This window comes from Lacerta agilis, chromosome 13 (assembly GCF_009819535.1).
Source record: "Lacerta agilis isolate rLacAgi1 chromosome 13, rLacAgi1.pri, whole genome shotgun sequence".
NCBI classification, from domain to species: Eukaryota; Metazoa; Chordata; class Lepidosauria; order Squamata; family Lacertidae; genus Lacerta; species Lacerta agilis.
Genome location: NC_046324.1, coordinates 36,792,104 through 36,815,151, shown reverse-complemented (window position 1 = coordinate 36,815,151; position 23,048 = coordinate 36,792,104). Strand labels below are relative to the sequence as shown.

The 23,048-nt window shown below is 44.2% G+C and overlaps 2 protein-coding genes across 5 annotated transcripts in view; one reads left to right on the top strand and one right to left on the bottom strand.

The window, feature by feature from the left end:
• Positions 1-10,896, bottom strand: part of SPSB3 (splA/ryanodine receptor domain and SOCS box containing 3) — a 19,042-nt gene extending 8,146 nt beyond the window's left edge. The window contains exon 1 of one of the 4 annotated variants that reach the window (XM_033166406.1): positions 10,873-10,896. Coding sequence is in view for 1 of the 4 variants with exons in the window: in XM_033166405.1 (XP_033022296.1) it covers positions 5,890-5,956 (67 nt within the window). In the remaining 3 variants the exon portion in view is untranslated. The other 3 variants (XM_033166405.1, XM_033166408.1, XM_033166407.1) reach the window with 3 other exon arrangements.
• Positions 6,163-23,048, top strand: NUBP2 (nucleotide binding protein 2). The gene is made up of 7 exons (XM_033166410.1): positions 6,163-6,469; positions 12,089-12,207; positions 15,963-16,161; positions 17,345-17,499; positions 19,374-19,484; positions 21,143-21,212; positions 22,350-23,048. Exons 1-7 carry the CDS (start codon positions 6,451-6,453, stop codon positions 22,493-22,495), a joined length of 819 nt encoding a protein of 272 aa, XP_033022301.1. The 5' UTR covers positions 6,163-6,450; the 3' UTR covers positions 22,496-23,048.

Genomic DNA, 23,048 nt, shown 5'->3' with positions numbered 1-23,048 from the left:
TGCAGTATACAGGGAAGAACTGTGGTCAAATCCCCACTCATCCATAAAGCTTACTGATTCTAGGGCAGTCATTGTCTTGCAGACTTAAACCTCTCGCAGGGCTGCTGCAAGGAAACATATGCACAACCCTGAGTTCTTTGTAGGGAGGAGGGAAATGTAGCAACAACAACAAAAATGCTAGGGAAAGTCAACAGAAACAAAGGTAATCTGTTGTACTGTGATAACTGCTAGTGATGCCTTAAAACCAATATTTCAACCCTGGAATTAATAACTATCGGAATAATTCTATACAAATGCATAAGACAGACCATCTGAGAGCAAATAGCTACATATTATAAAAGAGCCTGAGCAGGGAAGGAGGCATGATAGCCTGGAGAGAGGAGGAAGGCAGAAACAGAATATCATATCAGGCATTCTAAGCCTTAGACAGATTCACTTAGCCATCACAGCAGTAATGTATGTACTCTCGCCCGCACCCCCACCCCCGGAGTTCAGTCATTGAAAATGTCATTTCATATAGTTTTCCACTTCTCTTCCCAGTTCCCACCCACCCTACCCTGGCCTCTTTCTTGAGTCCATTTGTTTTATGTTTTTAAAATTTGATTTTTTTAATTGCAAGGTTTAATAATGGAAGCATTGTACAATGTAGCGATTAGACTAAGATTATTGAAAACCAAGTCCAAATCCTCACTTCACTGGGAATCTCCTCAGATGACCTTGAGCAAGTCGTGCTTTCAAGTCTGATCTACTGAGGGGGGCAAATGACCATGTGTGTTTCCGTAAGCTCTCTGGATAAATCAATATAGCACTGTATACTACTTTGGAGATGGGGTGGACACTGCAGTCAAGAAGAGGATACAGTACAGTACAGTACAGTACAGTACAAGGGGAAATATTTCACTGAAAACAAGAGATATCCAACAGTAGAGATCAGCAAGAACCTCCCTTATCCTCCTTTATGTAAATATCGAGAGTTTTAACCAAATACGGTACATTTTTGCAACACTGCAGCGTATTCCAATCATTCTATACTGTACAGAGAAGTTACAGGCCATGAACTTAAGGTTTTGAAACATCTGCCAATAGGCAATACTTACGTGCTTAAATGTGACCAAAGCCTTCCTGCCCTATTATTCAACCCAGGCTACAGGAGTTTATGAAAATCAGGGTTCAAAACTGCACCCCAAGGCTAAACCAGAAATAAGGACCACTGACTATGTTGTAACAGATAAATTAAGTGCTTTATTGAGACACAATACCCAAGACAAGCAGAGTGGATAAGCAGTGTTAGAAATTAGCGAGGTGCCAGGCACGTTTTGCTACTGGTGCCGGTCCAATTGTGACCACATGGAGATCTCTGGATGCCAGGTTGGTGAATGACATCTCCATCTGGCTGGCCCCTCCAGGTTTCTTAAGAAGAAAAGCAGAAGAGCTTATTTATTGCATTTATACCCCACCATTTTCTCCAAGGAGCACATGGCTCGCCCCCCTCAGTTAATCCCTAGAATAACCCTGTGAGGTAGGTTAAAAGGCTGTGACTGACCCAAGGTCACCCTGTGAGCTTTATGATTGAGTGGGGATTTGAACCCTGACCTCCCAGGTTCTAGTCCAACCACTACACCACACTGGCTTCCTAGAATACCTGTATTTCTGCTATGGGGCAGCTATATAAAGTAAGCAAACTATTATTATTATTATTATTATTATTATTATTATTATTGCCATTGCAGGGAAAAAATAGCGCCAATCTTAGCTCCCAATGGGATATGCAAGAAAAGAGCTTGTCATTCAGGTTCTTTAGATATTCAGCAGGGCTCTTACAATCCAAATGTTTTGCAATGACTTTGCAGGAAGAGGTCCTGAAAGGTGCCCCAGAAGATAAGCATTCATGATCTAACGGCCCCTATTACAGAACTGCCCAACCCAGGCATCATGTAAAGAACACCAGGATAGGCATAATGCGATTAAGGCCACTCAGCTCAGTGATCAAATGAGCCACTCCAGGCAGCTCAGCAGGTCAACAACTGAGCTGCCTTGTGAGGAAAAAGATTACTCCAAGTGAACTTTACAGTCAAAGGAGCAGCTATAACAAGCTAAGTATGGGATAAAGAGGAGCATGAACAGAAAACAAACTGAAAACACACCAAGACACAGCTGGGAAACATCAAGAGCACTAAAGCAAAGTCTCTATGGCAGACAACTTACCATATATACTTGAGTATAAGCCTAGTTTTTCAGCACACTTTTTGTGCTTTAAAAGCTGCCCTCGGCTTATACTCAAGTCAGCCATTCCTTAAGAAGTGTACAAGAACGGTGGTTCTTTACTCTCCCCAGGCAGCTTGTTCCATTCCTGAACTGCTCACATAAATGCAAACTTTAGACCCCAGAAGGCAGAAAGCCTATCAGTTAAGGAAGTACTGAAACCCCACAGGTGCTCACTTTCCCTGGCTCCTGCTTAAACAGGACAGGATCCCAGCCTTCTCTGTATAACACAAGGGAACATTGCACTGTGGGTTAAACCACAGAGCCCTAGGGCTTGCTGATCAGAAGAATGGCGGTTCGAAACCCTGCGACGGGGTGAGCTCCACAGCAGCAAAGGAGGAAGAGGAAGGAGCAGCCCAAATGGCTGCTTTGGGCTGCTCGTTCCTCCTCTACCACAGTGGCAAAGGTGAACCGGCTTATACTTGAGTCAATAAGCTTTCCCACATTTTTGTAGGGAAATTAGGTGTCTCGGCTTATATTTGGGTCGACTTATACTCGAGTATATACGGTATTTTAACTGTTAAAAAAGAATAGGATTGCTTCCTTCCACTGTAGGATGAGCCTATAATGATGCCATAAAGAGAGCGTTCCAGTGCAAAAACCACTAGGGCTAGAAAGCAGTGCACTGCTTCAACAGCAAACACGCATTCATATAATATATGTTTAGAACAGAGGTTTTCAACCTTTTTGAGTCCACGGCTCCCTTGACCAACTACAGTGGTGCCTCGCAAGACGAAATTAATTCGTTCCGCGAGTGCTGTCGTTCAGCGGAAATTTCATCTTGCGAAGCACCGTCAGAGGAAGTGCGGTTTGACGGGGGGGGAAACGGCAAAACGTTTTCATCTTGCACGTCTCCCTTTCGTTAGCGAATGCCTTTCGTCTAGCGAGTTTTTCGTCTAGCGAGGTACCACTGTACATTATTTCTGTGGCTTCCCTATGGGGAAACGCGCTCCAAGCCTCAGAAGCCCAGTTACATCACCCCTTGCCTGCAGAGCCAGCAGCCCCTCACCCCTTTTTGAGGCTGCCTCAGCTTCTGGCAACCAGCACCCCCTGGCCAGCTCGAGGCACCATTTGCCTGAGGAGCTTGTAGCCAGGCCTGCTGCACCAAACAGCCACACAAGCCTTTGGGAGGCAGAGACGAAAGAGGGCATGAAAGAAGGGAGGGAAGGAAAGAGGGACAGAGGTCAGTGTTGCCTGCGGCACCCCTCACCATCATTCAAGGCACCCTGGGGTGCCATGGCACACTGACTGAAAACCACTGGCTTAGGCATACAGAGTTAAAATCCACACTAGCTAGAAAATGCCATGGTTGAAAGGGGAAATCTAGGTGGCTGTAACCAGAGTGACTCTCGTATGTAACAGAGGAGTGGTTATCACCAGCTTACAGTCCGTTCTTAACCTGAAACTGTTTTTAACTTAAAGCACCACTTTAGCTAATGGGACCTCCCGCTGCCGCTACGCTGCCAGAGCACAATTTCTGTTCTTATCCTGAAGCAAAGTTCTTAACCTGAAGAGCGTTATTTCTGGGATAGCGGAGTATGTAACCTGAAGCGTATGTAACCTGAAGCGTATGTAACCCGAGGTACCACTGTATAGTGGTACCTCGGTTTAAGAACAGTCCTGTTTAAGAACGATTTGGTTTACAAACTCTGCAATACCGGCAATAGTGTCCCGGTTTGAGAACTTTACCTTGGTCTAAGAACGGAATCCGAACGGTGGAAGGGCACCAGCGGAACAGTTTCGGTTTCAGAATGGACTTCTGGAACTGATTTAAGTTTGTAAACTGAGGTACCATTGTACTTACCGGTAAACATATTACAAGTACACATTATCCCTCTAAATGTAGCGTAATATATAACCTTGCCACCCGCAATTGGCACAAGCATACATAAACCCCAAAGAAGGCAGACTACAGTCTCACATGATTTTTTTAAAACTAAAATGCACATGGCCCACTGACATCTTAAATTTACAAAGTACACATATTCTGGTTCCTTTCACCGAAGGCCTAACCAACCTGTATTTTTATTTTTTTTAAATTTCACTAAAAAAAATCTCTATGCACCTTTCCAAGGTGCCTCAAAGTAGCTTACATAACCGGTAAATGCAAGTTAAGAAAATACAAAATCAAGCAAACTACCAGTACTGATTTTAAAGATGTGTATGTGCATTGTACTTTAGATCACTGCTTTTTAGAGCAGTGCTTAGCTTTTTCATACGTCACTTTTTTGTATTCTTAATTTCATGAAAATTGTTCTTAAAAGGCCATGGGCAGAACATGGTACACATAATAAAGTGAATTACTGTATTTATAAGAGTTAACTACAGCAACCCAAGAAAAACACACTACAAACAGACTAGCCAAAGGCCGACATCGCATATGGGTGTGTGGCAAAAAGGATCCTCCTACTGCAGGGCTGGGGGAATCTGTGGCCCTCCAGATATTGGACTCCAGCTCCCATGATCCCTATCTCTTTGACTATACTAGCTGGGGCTGATGGGAGTTTGGAGTCCAACACGATCTGCGGGGCCAAAGGTTCCCCATCTCAATCATACAGAATTATACTTTTAAAGAATTGTGATGTAAAGGGGGGGAGGAAAGGCATACATACAACTTTAGAAGGAAGCTTTTTCAAGAGTTTCTATGTTTCTTTCCCATGCCTTCAAAACTGACATTTACCATCCACGCCAGCCGAGGAAATATGGGTGGGTTACTACATTTTCATTTTAGTATTTTGTTTGTTTGCATAATGCAATATCCTCCTACTGGCCCTTTGGCTCATCCATTGTTACAATTAAAAAGTTTAAAATTATGGAGTGCAGAGATAGAGAGGGGGGTGTCTTCAGTATAGAACCCCAAACCCCACAACTGGGCCTTTAGGTAAATCTCTCTCTCTTTCACACACACACACACCCTTCACAATAGTCTTCTAGGCAAAGAAGGTACAGAGGGAACTACAGGAGAAAAGGCACCTCTCGACTTCAGCTAAATCGTGCCCCCACTTAGAAATAGTCATTTGGTTAGACTAGATGACCCTTAGGGTCTCTCCCCCCCCCCTCCAACTGTACAATTCTATAATTCTTGCGCTGACTCACTGTCTCTCGACCAAGCACCCAACAAATGCCTCGTAAATTGGGGGCGGGGCAATGAGACCAGTGTCTAACTTTTCCCAGCATCCTTTGCGAGAACTCCCAGCAGCCACTGGGAGGGGTCCCGCCAGAAACTGGCCAACGGTCCGCTAGTGGCCTCAGAAGTACTTTCTCAACCGAGGAGAAAGTAGGCCGCAAGCTGGGCTTACCTCGCAGCCTTCCCCCCCCCCCAATACATACACATATGCCCCGTTCTCCTCAGCCGCGAACACCCGCCATGGCCTACCTCAGCCGTCCGGCCACAGAGCCGCTTCCCCTCCTCCTCCCCCGGCCCCACAGAAGCGAGCGAGCGAGCGCGCCTCCCTCCGCTCCACATCGGCAGGCGCCGCACCCCGGCCTCCTTCCCACAGGCGAGATATAAACAATCCACGCTGCGCGCGCCCACCTCAGCCGCGCCCATTGGCAGCTCGGCTCGGCTCCCTCCCCTCGGCTCGGCTCCCTCCCCTCCCCTCCCCTCCCTCCACGTCCGTTTCCTACCTGCGTCACTCCTCCTCTTGCTCCTCCCGCCCCCGACGAAAGGGAGAGGGCGGGGGAACGGCACCATCTTCCTCTCTCCTGATTGGACGCTTCCCTTGCTCAGCGCCCGGCATAGCGCTCAAGTCACACGCGCACCGGCGTGGTGACGCCAGGGACCTTTTCCCATCTCTCTTATTGGCTTAAGGCGGGCAGACCCTGTTCCTCCCTCTTCAACAAGGAGGTGGAGATTTTCTCTCTCAATTAAAAAAAAAGAGAGAAGGCGGGTCTCCGAGATATGATTGGCTGAGAAGGAAGAGTTAAATGGGTAAGGTGAGTGCTGCCTCATAGGACGGGAGGCAGCCGAAGAGTCCCTGGTGACTTTCTATTGGTTAAAGATTACGTCACTCAGTCGCGGACCGAACAAAGGCGGGCAACGTTGTCCCCCAGCTGCCTCTTCATTGGACAAGATTGATGTCACTCGTTAGAGGACGGGCAAAGCAACCCCCACTTGTCTGTTCATTCGTCAAGGTGCATGTCAATCACCTGACGAAGTCGGAAGTGGTGAGGAATTGCTGAAGCAACATGGAGGAAGCCACAGAGGGTGAGTGGTTGATGGGCTTTTAAGGCATGGTCGTTGGGGAAGGTGATTGGATGTTAACTAGGCTTCCTTCCTGTACTTTTTAACATCTGTGGAGAAGCAGGTGTTCAACAACAATGGGATAAACTGCGCCTGTCAGATGACTTAAGGCACAGGAACTCTTTCCAAAGAAATAAGAGTAATGATGTTGAACTTGCCCTCCAGACGTTGCTGGATTACAGCTTTCTTCCTTAGTTGAGGCTAATGACAGTTGTGCTGGTGCAAAAGAGAGAGGGGTGGGGGATGTGCCAAGATCCAAGTTTGGGGTAAGTGCTCTACTACAGTACAGTGAGAAAACCCCAGCAGAGGTTTAAAGCCACTAAATAGGCAGCAAAGTAAAGCACGGAAATACAGGTTGTTAGATCTTTAAAATATGTCCCACCAAGTGAGTTCTAAAATGTCCGCTTTCAAAGTTTATTTCTAAGGTTTCCCTCTTACCCCAGCATAAGAAGAAGACTACATGTTTGGTAAGTTTTAAAAAATGGTTTACTTACAAACTCTTCAAAGGTCAGGTTCATGTGCATTTCCATACATAAGTCAGAAAAGTTGCACAGGCACTACAACTTAGCTTAGTTACAAAGTGGTGAAAATTCCTAAATTATTGATATAGGAACACAAGAGTGGCTTGTGATCCATGTGGCCTGAACAACCAGCTCAAACATCTTCACATGCTGAACTTCTCAGGTAGACTGTGTACAACAAGAGGCTTTTATTACCTCTTTTCCCAAGGTGGCCAGTAGTGATGTAACTAAGCCTGGCAGGACAGCTTACTCTACCACTGATCAAAGTTGCCACTGTGCAGTTTCCTCGTTTCAGAGCCACTTAGAAAATGAAGAGTTAAGGTTTTGGTTTGGTGTGTGAGAAACAGTCGGCCCTCCAGACATTGCTGAACTTCCAACTCACATCAGCCCCAGCAAGCATAGCTAATGACCATGGATGATGGAAGTTGTAGTTCAGTAACATCTGGAGAGCCTCTCTGCTTCCCCATCTCTCCTTTCCCTAGAGTCTTTGCAGCCCAGCTAGCACAGTTCCATCAACCATCTTTCCTTGAACACTGCACTCACAATCTCCTTTATCATTTTGCTTGTTCAGGCATAATATTCAAGTTGGCCTGTGTTTCACCTATTTATTTCTGAACATGCCTTTGTAACTGAGCACTAGATTGTTAACTTGCCTTGTTCTCAGCTGGTAATTGCCAGGACGAGATTGACACTAATGAGTACTACCATGTGGCAGGTCAGATCACTTGGATTTTAAGAGCTCCCCCGTGTCTCATTATTTGACTGCATCTATATGTGTTTACTAAGAACAATGCACATATATCCATCAAAGTTAATTTCTCACTGCCATATTTTCCACGCCAAATTTTACTGCATAATTAATACCAATACACTTGGCATTGAAAACTGAATACTAATACTAGATTGGACTAATATGCTTTTTTTTCAAAGGTGATTGTCCCAAAGCACATATTCCAGTGGTTAGGAACCTATGGCCTCCAGAGGTTGGTGCACTCCCAACTCCCATCAGCCCTCACCAAAATGACTGATGGTTAGGGATGATGGGGGGCAAAGGTTCCCCATCCTGGCATATACTTTTGTTCTTCACATGCGCTAAAATTAATCTTAACAATTTTCAGTGCTTTAAATTTTGTCCTTAATTCAGTAAGTGCATGCTATTGAAATGTCACGTCTTAAAACATTTAAATCCCAAGGTTTCCGCAACCGGAGGTGTCTGTTTTGTGCATGCGTGCGACGCAATATAGCGCTTCTGCGCATGCACGCGCGGAGAAACCCGGAAAAACACTTCTGGGTTTGCCGCGTGCGTATCCCGAAGGATACGTAACTGGAGGTGAACACAAGTAGTGGTGCCACTGTAATTTAAAGAAGGTTCTTGCATAGGGACAGGGGGGGAGGAGAGACCAGTGCCCAGTTGTGCACAGCGGAGGAAGGTGTGCTCTGCAGAAGTGTGTGGGTGGGGGGAGAAGTGCAGGCTAGTGGGGGCAGGGCAGGGCACTGTGAATGAAAGATTTGAATGTTGGCAGAAGGACTTGCCTTTGGCATGCAGTGTTTTTCGGAAGCTTAGGCCTTGCATTGTACACTGTGGATGGACAAATGGGGATCTGCCCTGCCAAACTCTGTCTGCTGTCAAACAGCCCACAGTTCTCCTGCCTTCGTACATGTAACCAGCCCAGGTGGACAGCACTGCTAGTCAACTTCCTCAACCTTGATCTTCATGTTGCTATTGTAGAACTCAGCAGGGAGGAGGATGGGGACCAAAGAGGAATTAGTTGATCCTGCCTGTCATTGACAGGCTCCATCTATGGTTCTATTATTCTGTTAAATGCAGGGCACAGTATTCCAAGTCAGTTCAGTTTAGGGCAATGTGGTATATAATATGGGAAATGGACATTAGATAACAAATAAGTTGAGAAATTGGGGGGGGGGTGGTAAATCAATAAAACACAACTTAATTAAAACCCAACAAATAACATACTATGAAAATTATCGTATCAGTTTCCACTTTTGGTTTTTATAAATATTAGTCATAATGAAATAAAGCATATAAAAATAAATTTTAAATAATCAAGCTTTCCCAGTAGTCTTTTTACATTTGCTATATAAAATTTGGCTTGTGCTATAAAACAGGTAGCAACTCTTTTCACTTCTTTATTATTCCTTTCAAAAAGGGGGGTAGTACACACTAGCTAGCCATTTGATAGTAATTCTATGTGTATTTATTCAGATGTTTTATGGTGTTCATTGAGGCTTGCTTCCAGGAAAGTGTACATAAGACTTGCAGTCTAAGAGCCTCGGGAATGAATGAGGAAGTTCCTGTTTCCATCCTTATCTGCCATGAACTCTCTAGGTTGCCTTAGGCAAGCTACTCTCTCATTGTCTTTGCATTTGCAATACTTGCCTAAGTTCCAAGACTGAAGGATTATTGAAATTGTGTATATATTATATATCACTCTTATCATCATTACATAAAGTTAAGAGAACTAAAGTGTAAAAATGACTCACTTTTACAGTTCACTTTTACAGAACTAAAGTGTGGAACGACTCACTTTTACAGTTATATTCTCCTAATTGATTGGAGTGTTAAGTCTCTGACTTGTGAGATTCATGTTCAGCTATAAACATTACTGGATAAATCTTGACCAGTCAATGTCTTTTAGCCTAACCTACTTCACAGAGCTGTTGTGAGGGGAGAAGTCTATTATAGATAATAGATATGACAAGACAGCTATGTTTGAGGCGGAAGCACAGACCAGAGAGGTGATTAATAGCTGGAGTTTTGTAACTGAGGGATTAAGAATTTCAAATTTATAGATCCAGTTACAGGTAGATAGCCGTGTTGGTCTGCCATAGTCAAAACAAAATAAAAAATTAAAAAATCATTCCAGAAGCACCTTAGAGGCCAACTTAGTTGGTCTCTAAGGTGCTACTGGAAGGATTTTTTTTATTTTTTATTTTGTTCAAATTTATAGAGTTAATCAATACATTATTTGACAAAAGAAAGGAAGGTGACATTAGTACATGAGTAGTTAAAGAATGGACCTATAATTATATTGTCCTTTTAATTACCAGTACCCACTCATAATTATATTGTCCTTTTAATTGCCTACGCATTATTTATTTACTGGTGCATTGTACAAATATTTATTGACATCTTTATATTGCATTACTAATATAAGAAACCATAAGAATAAGCCTTAGATTGTGGGTTGTATCCAACTAAGTTCTACTCAAAGCAGACCCAACAAAAATGAATGGACCTATGTTGGTCATGGCCATTCATTTCAGTGGTCTACTCTGAGTAGGACTAGCATTGGCTACAACCCTATTTATTTTATTTAAAAAAGTATTTCTGTACCACCATATCATAAGATATCAAGGTAGTGTACACTGTTATAACATCATTTAAAGAAATAAAAATACTGTGTGTGCTAATTTTAAACCCTGATGGTAGATTTATAATGAACACTGTGTTATATACAAATAACAATATACGTTGTGTAATATTTTGTGTGTGTGTTTGTTTAAAGATATAGGGATCATGTTTCCCACCATAGCTCCTTAAAGGAAAGTTGGGATAAAAATTACCGTAGATAGAGGGATGCCATCTTAATTTTGTAGCTTGGGTAAACTGATCTTTGCTACTCAATCACTACCACAGCCACGTTCCCTCTCTCTTGTCTTTTCACCAATAAGAAAGCTAAATGTCATCCAGAACACTCTCTCTGTGGATGACAGCTGGCAAGCAAGCTTCTAATATTCAACATGACCTCATACCTTTCTCAATAAATATTAATATTAATAGCCATTTTATTAGTAGGAAAGGGGAAAAGATCACCCCAGTGTTACCTTTCGTGGACTTCCTAATGACATCTGCCAAGGTCATGGTTGGCTCCATCTCCAAGGAATCTTGTTGCTTCGATTGATTTTGATCCCCCACAGGGTGCCAAGAATTCTCTTCCTCAGTATCCATCTTTTAATATCCTTTTAAATGTCCAGAATTCTCTGCTGAGGAGATAAGTGTCCTCTGCTTCTGATGCGGTTGGGGAACTTAAGCCTTATTAAGATGTTCCCTCAGCCTGGCTGTGTGCAGGAAATTCCTGGGTGACTCAAGTTGTCCATCCTTATTCACCTTTTTGCCTCCCGAGTCTATGATCACTTAATGGCTGTGTTTACATTTTACAATGGGAGACATCCTGGATGGCTTTGTTACTACAGGAGCCAGTGACTGAGGTGTCCTGGAATTCTAATCGCTATGGAATTTGGCTTCCAACTGTCATAAGCAAAAATGCCACAACTAGCTAGTGCAAGTGGAGGTCTGAATTGAGAGAATTGCTAATACAAATGGGGGGGGGGATGTGTTGGGTGCTTGGATGAATTTGCAATTCATAACAGATTTTGGCTTCAAATATTGTGGGAACCTGTGCATTAAACACTTAATGGAGGGAGAAAATAAAAAAGGTGGCTTTTGTGGCAATGTATGCAGTTTCATACATTGAAATCTTACTTTGAAGTAATTTCCATGGAAATCAGCGGAATATGTTTAAGATTGTTTATCGTCTTGTTCTTTTTTTAAAACCTACTTTTGTTGTTTTTAAATATCCACACTTTATTTTTAAAGCAACCCGCAGGGTTCATTTCTAAGCATTTTATAGAGAAACCATGTTGGTTTTTAATGTATCAGGGTGTGGGTTGTTTGCTTGGCTATAAGTCACTTTGGGTTGCCTTGGGAAAGGTGAAGCAAATAACAAATTCAACAGACCACAGAGCTCACTCTGTCCTCAATCGGCTGTATTGCATATTTCTCGCACCTTAGGGTTTTCATTCATATATATATATATATATATATATATATATATATATATATATATATATACACACACACTGTAGTACTTTTGCAAACTTGGGTTCCCCCGCACCCGCATCCCTCACCTGCCAAATACCTTCCTTTTGTGCCTGACAGATGCCATTTTGTGCAAATAAGCCACCTCACTTGCAACCAGAACATTGGAAATCAGATAGAACAATAACCGTTTTCTCACCCTGGTCCTCTTCTCTCTTACAGATGGAGGTAACCTGGCTGGGGTCCAGCACATTGTCGTGGTGCTATCGGGGAAAGGGGGCGTAGGGAAGAGCACCATCTCAACAGAGCTGGCTTTGGCTCTGCATCACGCTGGGAAAAAGGTATGTACCATGTGGTGTAGTGGTTAGAGCACTGGATTGTTGTCATTCATTTCTATTCGCTTTATAGTTTTAAGAGGGGGTGGGAACCTTAAAGCGGTTTACAACCTACATTAAAACATCAAATAAAACAACCCAGAATCAAACATCAATGAAGAAAGTCAAGTATACATCCAAAGCAACATAGTTAACAGGAAACTAAAATATTATCTTAAAGATTTCAAAATAAAACTTTACAAAGGAGGTCAACTGCATGGATGCACATTTAAAGCAGCAAAGTGAACGACAAAGTTTTCTAAAACGTTTCAAAAGGAAACATTACTAAAGGAAGTCAAATATAGAATTCACATTTAAAACAGCATAATCAAAAAGAGAATAAAATACCATAAGCATAGAACATGTCTGCTGCTGTTGCTGCCAGTGGTGGTTCATGGAGGCTCAATGACCTGGGTCTGCACTAAGAAACAGCCATGATGGCCTCTGGCCTCTTCAACAGCCTCAGCTTTTGCAGCTGGAATCAGTCAAGGCCCTGCCCTCTCAGGCTAGGTGGGAAAAGGCATGCAAGACAGGGAGCAGGTCTTCCAGGACTCAAAGCAAAGATTGAATGTGAACCCAGAAAACCCAGGTTCAGATCCCTGCTCAGCAGTGATTGCAGTGGCCCTGGCCCATATGCTGTCTCCCAGTCTAATGTACCTCCATTTCACACTTTTTTGGGGGTGGATAAGCCTTCATGTATACTATCCTGAACTCTTTGAAGAGGGTTAGGAAACAGGATCCAGTTTACAGGGCAAATCCCAAGCACCCCTCACCCCCTACGAGTCACTTCAACAGATGAGCAGGGATCCCCACTCACCAGTTGCCCGATGTCACCATGACATCAGGTGACCGAACTTCAAAGTGAAACAGGTGTGATCCTGCTGCTCCTAGTGATGTGGGTTTTCTGAAAAATGGGAAAAAATTCCAGAGTGCTAAGGCAGCGGAAATTTGATCAGTAAACAAATCTAGGCAAGTATGCCTTAATTTAATAGTACGTACTCCTCTCTTAAGGGAGGAGGAATTAAAGAACCTTTTAATGAGGGTGATAGAGGAGAGCGCAAAATATGGTCTGAAGCACAACATAAAAAAAACTAAGATCATGGCCACTGGTCCCATCACCTCCTGGCAAATAGAAGGGGAAGAAATGGAGGCAGTGAGAGATTTCACTTTCTTGGGTTCCATGATCACTGCAGATGGTGACAGCAGAAATTAGAAGACGCCTGCTTCTTGGGAGAAAAGCAATGACAAATCTAGACAGCATCTTAAAAAGCAGAGACATCACCTTGCCGACAAAGGTCCGTATAGTTAAAGCTATAGTTTTCCCAGTAGTGATGTATGGAAGTGAGAGCTGGACCATAAAGAAGGCTGGTCACCGAAGAATTGATGCTTTTGAATTATGGTGCTGGAGGAGACTCTTGAGAGTCCCATGGACTGCAAGAAGATCAAACCTATCCATTCTTAAAGAAATCAGCCCTGAGTGTTCACTGGAAGAAGATCCTGAAGTTGAGGCTCCAGTACTTTGGCCACCTCATGAGAAGACTCCCTAGAAAAGACCCTGATGTTAGGAAAGATTGAGGGCACAAGGAGAAGGGGATGACAGAGGATGAGATGGTTGGACAGTGTTTTCAAAGCTACTAACATGAGTTTGGCCAAACTGCGGGAGGCAGTGAAGGATAGGCGTGCCTGGCGTGCTCTGGTCCATGGGGCCACCAAGAGTTGGACACAACTGAACAACAACTACTCCTCTCTTGTTTTTTTTTTCAATACTCAGAAGTATTTGAAACAATATTTGCGGACAAGAGGAATCAATAACAGTGCAGTTAATGTGGTCTAAACATTGTAGTCTAACAAAGCTGGAGCTTTACACACAAATTGGTTTTAGTTTTGGATTTTAGGTTTTTTTCCGGAATACTGTAACTAGAAATATCTTAAGAACATGACCACTTGGCAGTATATGCCTGGGTACATTGTTTACATCTCAAGAAGCAAAAACGAAGGCCCTCAAAACTGTAACGTTAATTTGAGCTTGTTCCCACCCCCCAGGCTATTAAATTTAATTAGCTGTATTTGCTGGGGTGCGGGGAGTTAATTACACCATTGAAATGTCTCGGTGTTACTAGTGTTTTATCCACTCCTTATGTTGTATGTTTGAAGGGAAGTGGGAGAGCCCATGGAGTATGGAGTATGGGGTCAGGGAGTTGGAAGACAGAACGGAATTAGACTTGGTAAATCGAAACTTTGGTTGGAGGAAGAGGGACAAAGGGGATTAACTGTGTGGGATTGGATTTAGGGTTTCAGGTGCTCCCCTTCATGAGGTCCCCATTACATGAGGGGTATGGGCTAGGCTATGCTCTTTGACCCTCCCCTTCTATTGAGTTCCCAATGGCCCACCTCTTCATTCTTCCAGGTGTTTAGGCAATGGGGGACGCTTCGGGGGGGGGGTCTGCTGTACTGCTGTCAGCTCCCTGGGTGGGCTATTGGGAACTGGATGAAGTCAGAAGCCCCAGCGAGCACGTCCTTCCATGTGCGACAGGAAATGAGTGGGCAGGGCTATGTTCTCATTCATTCCAGACTTCAGGTCACCGCACACTGGTTTTCATGGGTCCTCAAATAAACACTGGGCACAGCAACAAGAATCCGCCGACAGCATACGAATCCATCTGGCTAACGTGATCCAAAAAAACCACACACACATACCCCACTCACTCACAAAAACAAATATAGGCCACCTCAACCTCTCTCACCACAAGCAAATAGTAAGAGAACCCACAAAAGTGACGCTGACACAAAACTCCACACATACACTAAGTAGAATATAAGCATTGCTACCCGACCCCACTCACCATTCCCCCCTCACCATTCCCCCTCTTTTCTTCCCAACCTAACACTGTATGTGACACTACTGTCTCCCAACAAATGAAACTGATCTGTAGAAAATGCAACTTGAAAAAAATAGACCATGCACGTATTTTTGTAAACTAAGAAATCTTTAATAAAAATATATTCTTAAAAAAAACAACAACCACTGGGCAATTTCACTGGGTAAATTGTCACTGAAATCCACACTTAAAAGGATTTGAACACCAGCTCCGATACCAACACCTACGCAGTGCTGTTAGCACGGTAAGACGGTGACACTGCTTAACATTAATTTTTACACACACACACCCAAAGGAGGTAAGCATTTAAATTTACTGTATGTGCCTGAGTGCTTCATAGGGAGAGTCACCTGGAGGGGGAAAAGTTAATTATATCCCTGAAACTGCCTACAAAACCTTACAGGTTTGTATCCATTCATTATGTTACTAATGAATGTTTACGAAACTGTGTTTTTTTAGATATGGAAGTGGAAAAATCTAGCAGTGGGATAAAATTCCATGATGGAAAATTTCCACCTCCACCACGTTGCTGATCGGTAGTGCTCTTTCTTCCCTCCCCTCTCCCTCCCCTCCCTGTCTGACTTGCTCCCTCTCCAAAGGCCCATGTGGCTTGGCCACGACATGCCTGTTTGGAAATGAATTTCCCCAGGACTATCTGGGGAGATAGGAAGCTAAGGAGAGAGTCCATGGTGAGGACAGGTAAGACCTCCAAGTGGAACTATAGCCCAGTGAAACAGAGGTTCAGTCCATGGGTAGTCCCGGGTTCAAATACCCTCCCCATGGTCTCATTTGGGCCTCCCCATCTGTCTGAACAGGGCCTCCCCATTTGTCTTCCAAATGCAGGTTGGGATCCTGGACGTAGACCTCTGTGGCCCCAGCATCCCGCGCATGCTCAATGTGCAGGACCGAGATGTTCACCAGTGCGACGGTGGCTGGGTGCCAGTCTTTGTCGGCCAAGACAAGAGCATTGCCGTCATGTCCATTGGCTTCCTTCTGGAAAAGCCAGACGATGCCGTAATATGGAGAGGACCAAAGAAAAATGGTATGGAAGATACAAATGTTTACTTACCCACGTGCTCCTGTTAGTGATACTTGGCCTAAGCCAGTCGGTCTTGGGGACAACCACCTTTTGAACTCAGTTGCCTGGAGGTTTATTGTCCCCACCCCTGGGCAGCAAAGCAAGTGACCTGTTTGCAAATGGGTAGCACACGTCCCTGTTTCCAAGTGTGCCGGCTACAATGAGTAAGAATCTCCTCCAGGCAACAGTGCTCCAAGTTAGCTCTTTGCACTCTGAACATGCACTGGAAGGTACAGTTCTGCCGTGTTGTTTTTCCTTCATGACCTCGTGTTCTGTGCATCCAGCCGGTAGTTCCCAGCTCCTGCGGGAGGACAGAGAACTAGCACAGGGTCTACATGGGTGGCAGTTGACTGGGGTGAACCTAAACGAGTGTCGCCATCGTCCTTCTGAACCCCTTCGAAATCCCTGCGTGGGGCCATGTGCTCAGAAAATAGATGCTATTTAGTCCTTGCCTTTCTGCATGGCACCCCAGGGGCAGCTTGCAACCATAATCAAGAAACAGTGACAAACAAAATAAGAGCAGGAATAAAACAGTCAACTAGAAATGACAACAACACAGCTGCCAATTTAAAACAAGCATCAACAAAGGAAACTTGATTAAATTGCAGGTCAGTTTTTAAAAAGGGATTGCCCTGTTAGTTCTCCGTTGCAAGGGAGTTCCAGAGTTTGAACACAGCCATTAAGAGGCCTTCTCTCGAGTCTCCTCCTGTCCTGTGCAAACGAGCTTCTGATATCGGTGGGACGTAAACAAGCGCATCTTTGGAAGATCTTTAGATTTGGGCAGGTTTGTATGGACGGGGTCTGCAGATAGCAGTGTCACCAGAATAAGTGAGCAGACAACATGGAGGGTTACCCTGCTTTCCCGTGACCTAAGGCAGACTGGTCTTTGGCCACACCCCCATCGCCTCCACCCATTTCCTGTCTTCATCCAGGACAGGGGTATGTGGGAGGCCTGCTCCTGTCACCTCGGGGTATTTGTGTGAATTGTGTCTGTGTGGGTCCTTGCAACGCTACTCCTACTTGGAGCAGACCCATTGAAATGAATGGACATGACTAACACAGGTTCGTTCATTTCAGTGGGGCTGCTCTCAGCAGAACTTAGTTGGATGCAGTCCAATATATTTTCCCATTCTATACTTCTTTATAGCTTTGATCAAGCAGTTTGTCTCCGATGTCACCTGGGGAGAACTTGACTTCTTGATTGTGGATACACCCCCTGGCACATCCGATGAGCATATCTCCACCGTAGAATCCCTTCGGCCTTATAAGCCTCTTGGGGCAATTCTTGTTACAACACCGCAGGTACAGATGACTTCTCTCTTTTTCTTGTATTTTAATTTCTTGGGTTTTCCTGCAATTTTTAATTTTAAAAATAGTAATATTACACACCTGTACAAAAGTGACAGATAATAGGAACAGAGCAACTATTATAATAATAGCTACACACACGTGCACACACAGTTAATTACACACCTACAAATCTTTAAACTGGAAGTGTCTATAATCGAAACTTAAGGTGCACCTAAATAAACTTTATGCATTATATGTGTAGCTTTTTGAAAGCTCTAGATTGAAAATGCCAACTTCCACTATGATTTCTCTGAATTCATCATAAAGTATAAATGTGGGCTTGGTGTCAATAAACTGACTCTGTATGTAATACGAGCCAAACCATGCCTTAGTGCAAACAAACCAACGTGTGAGTTCCTTGAACAAGTTCCTTGCTCGCTCCTGCTGCTGGCCTGCTACTTGGAGCCAAAAGCTGAACAATGACTTGACCCCATATAGCAGGGCAGCAGCAGGAACAGGAGATGAGGCAGGAATGGTTGCTCTGTGCCTATGATCTTCATTCCAGGAACCCACACAATTGGCTGTTTGCACTAAACCATGGTTTGTCATAGCATTCATTGCAAACTGGATATTTGTGTCTCTAGAATTCACTAAATGAATTTATCCCCTTTTTAACCATTGTCCTTAGTTCTCATAAAATATGTTATTTCAACTTTGGTTCCACATCTTAGCTATCTAATTTTCTCATGTTACATACTCCTAGGTAGTTTCCAACATAAGTCGCTTGGGGTGATTCTGATTATAGCATCAGAGTTACTGCTTTGGGGGGGGGGGTTGGGCTATTCTCTCCGAAGTTGCCCTTCAGCATTCTGCTGGGCACATTGAATCGCCAAGACTTTCAGATGAACACAAACTAGCATCCTGGCACTGCAGGATACTGGAAATTTTATTCGAGAATCCTGAACATATTGGCTTTAATCATTTTATATGGGTTGGGAGGGAATCAATGTGCTCTAGGCATTATTTCTCAAAGGCAATTTCTGTAGCCGTGTATGGACACCAGGGGGTGCTCTTATAGCCACAAGACACGTTTTTGGATAAAGTTTCTCCCTTGTGCTATAGTTGGCTTGTATAATACAGTACTCAGCATCTATTGCATAGATTAGTTATAAACTACCTAGTTAGTTTTTTAAAACATAGCCGAAACAGAATAGAAAATTCTTTCCAGTAGCACCTTAGAGACCAACTGAGTTTGTTCTTGGTATGAGCTTTCGTGTGCATGCACACGAAAGCTCCTGCCAAGAACAAACTCAGTTGGTCTCTAAGGTGCTACTGGAAAGAATTTTCTATTCTGTTTTGACCATGGCAGACCAACACGGCTACCCACCTGTAATTAAAACATAGCGTTTGACAACCACATCCATTGTAGCGCAGCAGTACAGCATTTGCTCTGCGTGAAGAAGGTCCCAGGTCTATTCCCTGGCATCTGCAGGTAGAACCGGGAGAGACACTTTCCTGAAACCCTGGAGAGTTGCTGCCAGTCAGAGCAGACAATACTGAGCTAGAAGGACCTGTGGGCATGAGGCAGATTCCTATGTCCAAACCAACCATGCATCCAACTCAACTTTCAGCTTCCAAAGAAATTGCTGCTAAATGCTCGCTGGTGCATCTGACAGCTTTGGATCAAAGAACCAATGCAGCTTAAGGCAGCTTCCAGTATTGTATGAAAATTCTCTACATTTTTGAGATTTGCTTTGAAAATAACACATTTGTGGCCACCGAAGAGGTTGCTCACTTTGCCAGACTTGTTTGCCTATTGCTCAGCTTTTGTTTCCTGCTGCCGCCCTATTACCACCGAATTGCTCAAAATTATCTTCTTTCTTCAGGCTGTTTCTGTGGGGGACGTGAGGCGAGAGCTGACCTTCTGCAAGAAGACAGGCTTACGGGTCCTTGGGATCGTGGAGAACATGAGCGGCTTCGTCTGTCCGCACTGTTCGGTAGGAGCCAGAGGCTGAGCTAAGCTCAGCGTGCGCAAATTTATTAAGAGCTGAGATTTGGTGGCCATTGGAGTGATCTTTTAAAAACCTGGTCGCAGGTGCAAGTTTAGGGTTGTGTCTTCTGGTGGAGCTTCTGCAAGCATTTCTGCTTTCCCAAGGGGAATAACTGCTAGTTGCCAAACCTTATGGCATGATATTTGTGAGAGAGCTGACATTTCATGTGTCTTTTTCTTTTTGGAAAATAAATAACCAGGAACAGGGTGGAAAACCAGTTAGGACTCCTGACACTGTGATCCTAAAGGAAATTCCTCCTGCTGGTGCATTTTTGCCCAAATGGGAAGCTTCTGTTGCTCAGATAGCATCCTTTAGACGCTCCTGGTATCAAGAGAAGCTTTGAGTGTGGGGATCTTCATCAGGAACACAGCATTAAGAGGAAGGGAGCATTAGAGAGGGCAAACTGCTTGGCACCACAGTGGAGAACATTCTCCCCTCCTCTTTCCCTTCCTCTTGACCAGAAGGTGGGAAACGTCTTGGGTTAGGCTGCCCCAATAAGAAAGGGGTACTCAGGACAGGAAGAGTGAGTTGAGGACATTCACATATACCTGATAGCTCGACAGCTGTAGTCCATGCATTAGTAACCTTGAGACTGGATTACTGCAATGCGCTCATGTGGGGCTGCCCTTGGGGTTGGCTGAGAAATTGCAGCGTGGTGCTGAACGTAGCAGCCAGAACTCTCATGGGGACAACTGACAGACAACATTGCTAAAACATCAGCACTTCAGATAAAATACAAAACCGTGTATATCTCTGGATAGAAATGTATTAATTATAGAACTACACTAACAATATCATCATACAAAAAGAATACATACTGTATATTCTGGCTTTTAAGACTACTTTTTAATCCAGGAAAATCTTCTCAAAAGTCGGGGGTCATCTTATACGCCGGGGGGAGAATCTGCGGTCGAGTATATCTCAAACTCTATATTTTAACTGGGAAAGTTAGGGGTTGTCTTATACGCCCAGTTGTCCTATACGCCGGAAAATATGGTAGATATTTCCTCTGAGGCACTGGCTGCCCATCAGCTACCAAGCCAGGTTTAAGGTCCTTGTGTTAATTTACAAAGCCCTGAGCAACTTAGGTCCAGGGTACCTCGGGGACTGGCCTAATCCAGTTTGCTGGTCAATTTAATCTGGTCCCTGTGGCAGTTTATTTCCTGGGGTAAAATTCTAAAAAAAAAAAAAAAAAAAAACCTTAAAAAGTCAACAGCTTCAATCCTAAAAAAGGCCAACAACTTTGGTCAGCCCTTTGGTCGGCCCTCACGGCCCTTCACTTCATCAAATCTGGCCCTCTTTGAAAAAAAGTTTGGACACCACTGCGAGTCAGTAGGTGCCTTCTGTTTAAATGCCTCTTTCTTATGCTGCCAGGCAAATTAAGAAAAAACTATTTCCATAATAGTTAATTGATTGTCTCTGATTTTAAATTTTCACATTTTTATTTTAAATAGATATTCTTGTAAACTGCTTTGCTGTTTTTATGATATAGTGGTATATAAATATGTATTTACCTATATGAATTAATTTATTTACACCCCACCTTTCCTCCAGAATTTCCTCCTCACTTTTCCTCTAGAATTAAGCTTCCTCTTCTGTTCTAGGAATGCACCAATGTCTTTTCCAAAGGAGGTGGACAGGAGCTGGCCAAGCATGCCGAGGTCCCATTCCTAGGTGAGTTTATCCGGAGTACCCTCTAGGAGAGCATTAAAAGTTGTGATGATTGTTTTCTTGTGACTTTGATATCCACATAACACTTTAAATACTGGTTACAGGTAGGTAGCCGTGTTGGTCTGCCATAGTCAAAACAAAATAAAATAAAAAATTCCTTCCAGTAGCAGCTTAGAGACCAACTAAGTTTGTTCTTGGTATGAGCTTTCATGTGCATGCACACTTCTTCAGATACCTGAAGAAGTGTGTGTATCCGAAGAAGTGTGCATGCACACGAAAGCTCATACCAAGAACAAACTTAGTTGGTCTCTAAGGTGCTACTGGAAGGAATTTTTTATTTTATTTTGTTTTGACTTTAAATACTGTTAAGAAAGATCCCAGCCATAAGGCTGTGTCAGTCTGGACCTTGACAGGGGGCATCACGGGACAGATCCAAAGCAAAGGAGGACAGAGCTGTGATAGATGGAGCCAGCTAGAGGAACCACTCTGGGAAAACTGAGTTGATGATTGAATTCCGCTTCTCCTGCAACCACGTTGAGCTCAAAGCAGGTCACAATGATGACAGAAACATTAAAATTAGCAAACATTACGGTGGTTATAATCATCTCAACAACTCCATAAGGCAAAAAAAACCCACACCACCCCAAAACCAATTAATCAAACAATTAATTTCAATTCAGTATGAACTCACAGTGATTCAAGTGTCAGAAACGGCTGCTGAGCCCTGTGCCAGATGACTCGCGTCCTCTGCAAAGGGGCTTCCTCTCCCACTGTAGCAGCAGAATCTTTCACAGCTTTAGTCTCAACTTTCACCCTCGAAAAGAAATTGATCTCTTAGCTGGATACAACCCCAAGAGCAGCTGGGGCAGGGAATCTGTGACCCAGTTGTTGTTGGACTCCCATCAGCCCAAGCCAGCATGGAGCTTGGTCAGGGATCATGGGAGGTGTAACCCCACAGCCTTTGAAGGGCCCACAAGCTCCCCATCCCTGTACTTTAGAGCTTCATTGCTGGTCAGTATACAGCTGTTGTCAGGTAGAATGGGAGATGGGAGAGCCTGCCTGTCTTTCTTCTTTTCACCTTCTCTCCCTCTTCCCTCTTAAACCTCTCCTGCCTTCTCACAACCCTACCTTCTTGCACAGGGTGCGTGCCCCTGGACCCCCAGCTCAGCCAGAGCTTGGAACAAGGCAGAGACTTCCTCCAGGAATTTCCCAAGAGCCTGGCGTTCCCTGCGCTTGCCGACATCGCCCGGCAGATCTTGGCTGGGGCATCCGCTTGCAGCTCCTGAAACGGAAGCTCAGGCTGGAATCGATGGGCCCCCAGCATCTTCCTCGCTGCACCAAGAGAAGTGAGAGAAGCTGGCCAGGAAATGGGGCAGCTTTTGAGAAGGCTCAACAAGGCGGGGGAAGCCTTTTTGGAAAGCGACGGACTCAAGAGGGGCTGGATTTGGGCAGAACACAGCGTTTGCCTTCTGTATGAGTGACTGCAGTGTCTGCCTTGGAGCGGTCCACCTATTGGTGGGTTTGTTTGTTTTTAGCCCTTTGTTCAGGCCAAGTTCTCGACCAGATGGTGTTTATGCTCCCTTCCTCGGGCAGGACAAATGAGAAGTTTACACACACACAAAGAGCAGAGAAGTACCAGCAGGACGCTGGCACTCTGGCGCTCCCTGCCTTCCGCCTTCCTGCACTAAAGCCTTGTGAACTCAGTTCAGCCTGTGCTGTGTGATGCAGCAGTCCTCGTGAAAGCCTCCACCAGCAGTTCCTTGACTGCTCTGTAGAATTCAATTGCAAGTCGGTCATCTTGAGCAACCCACATCCAATAAATCATATTTGTGCAGTCAA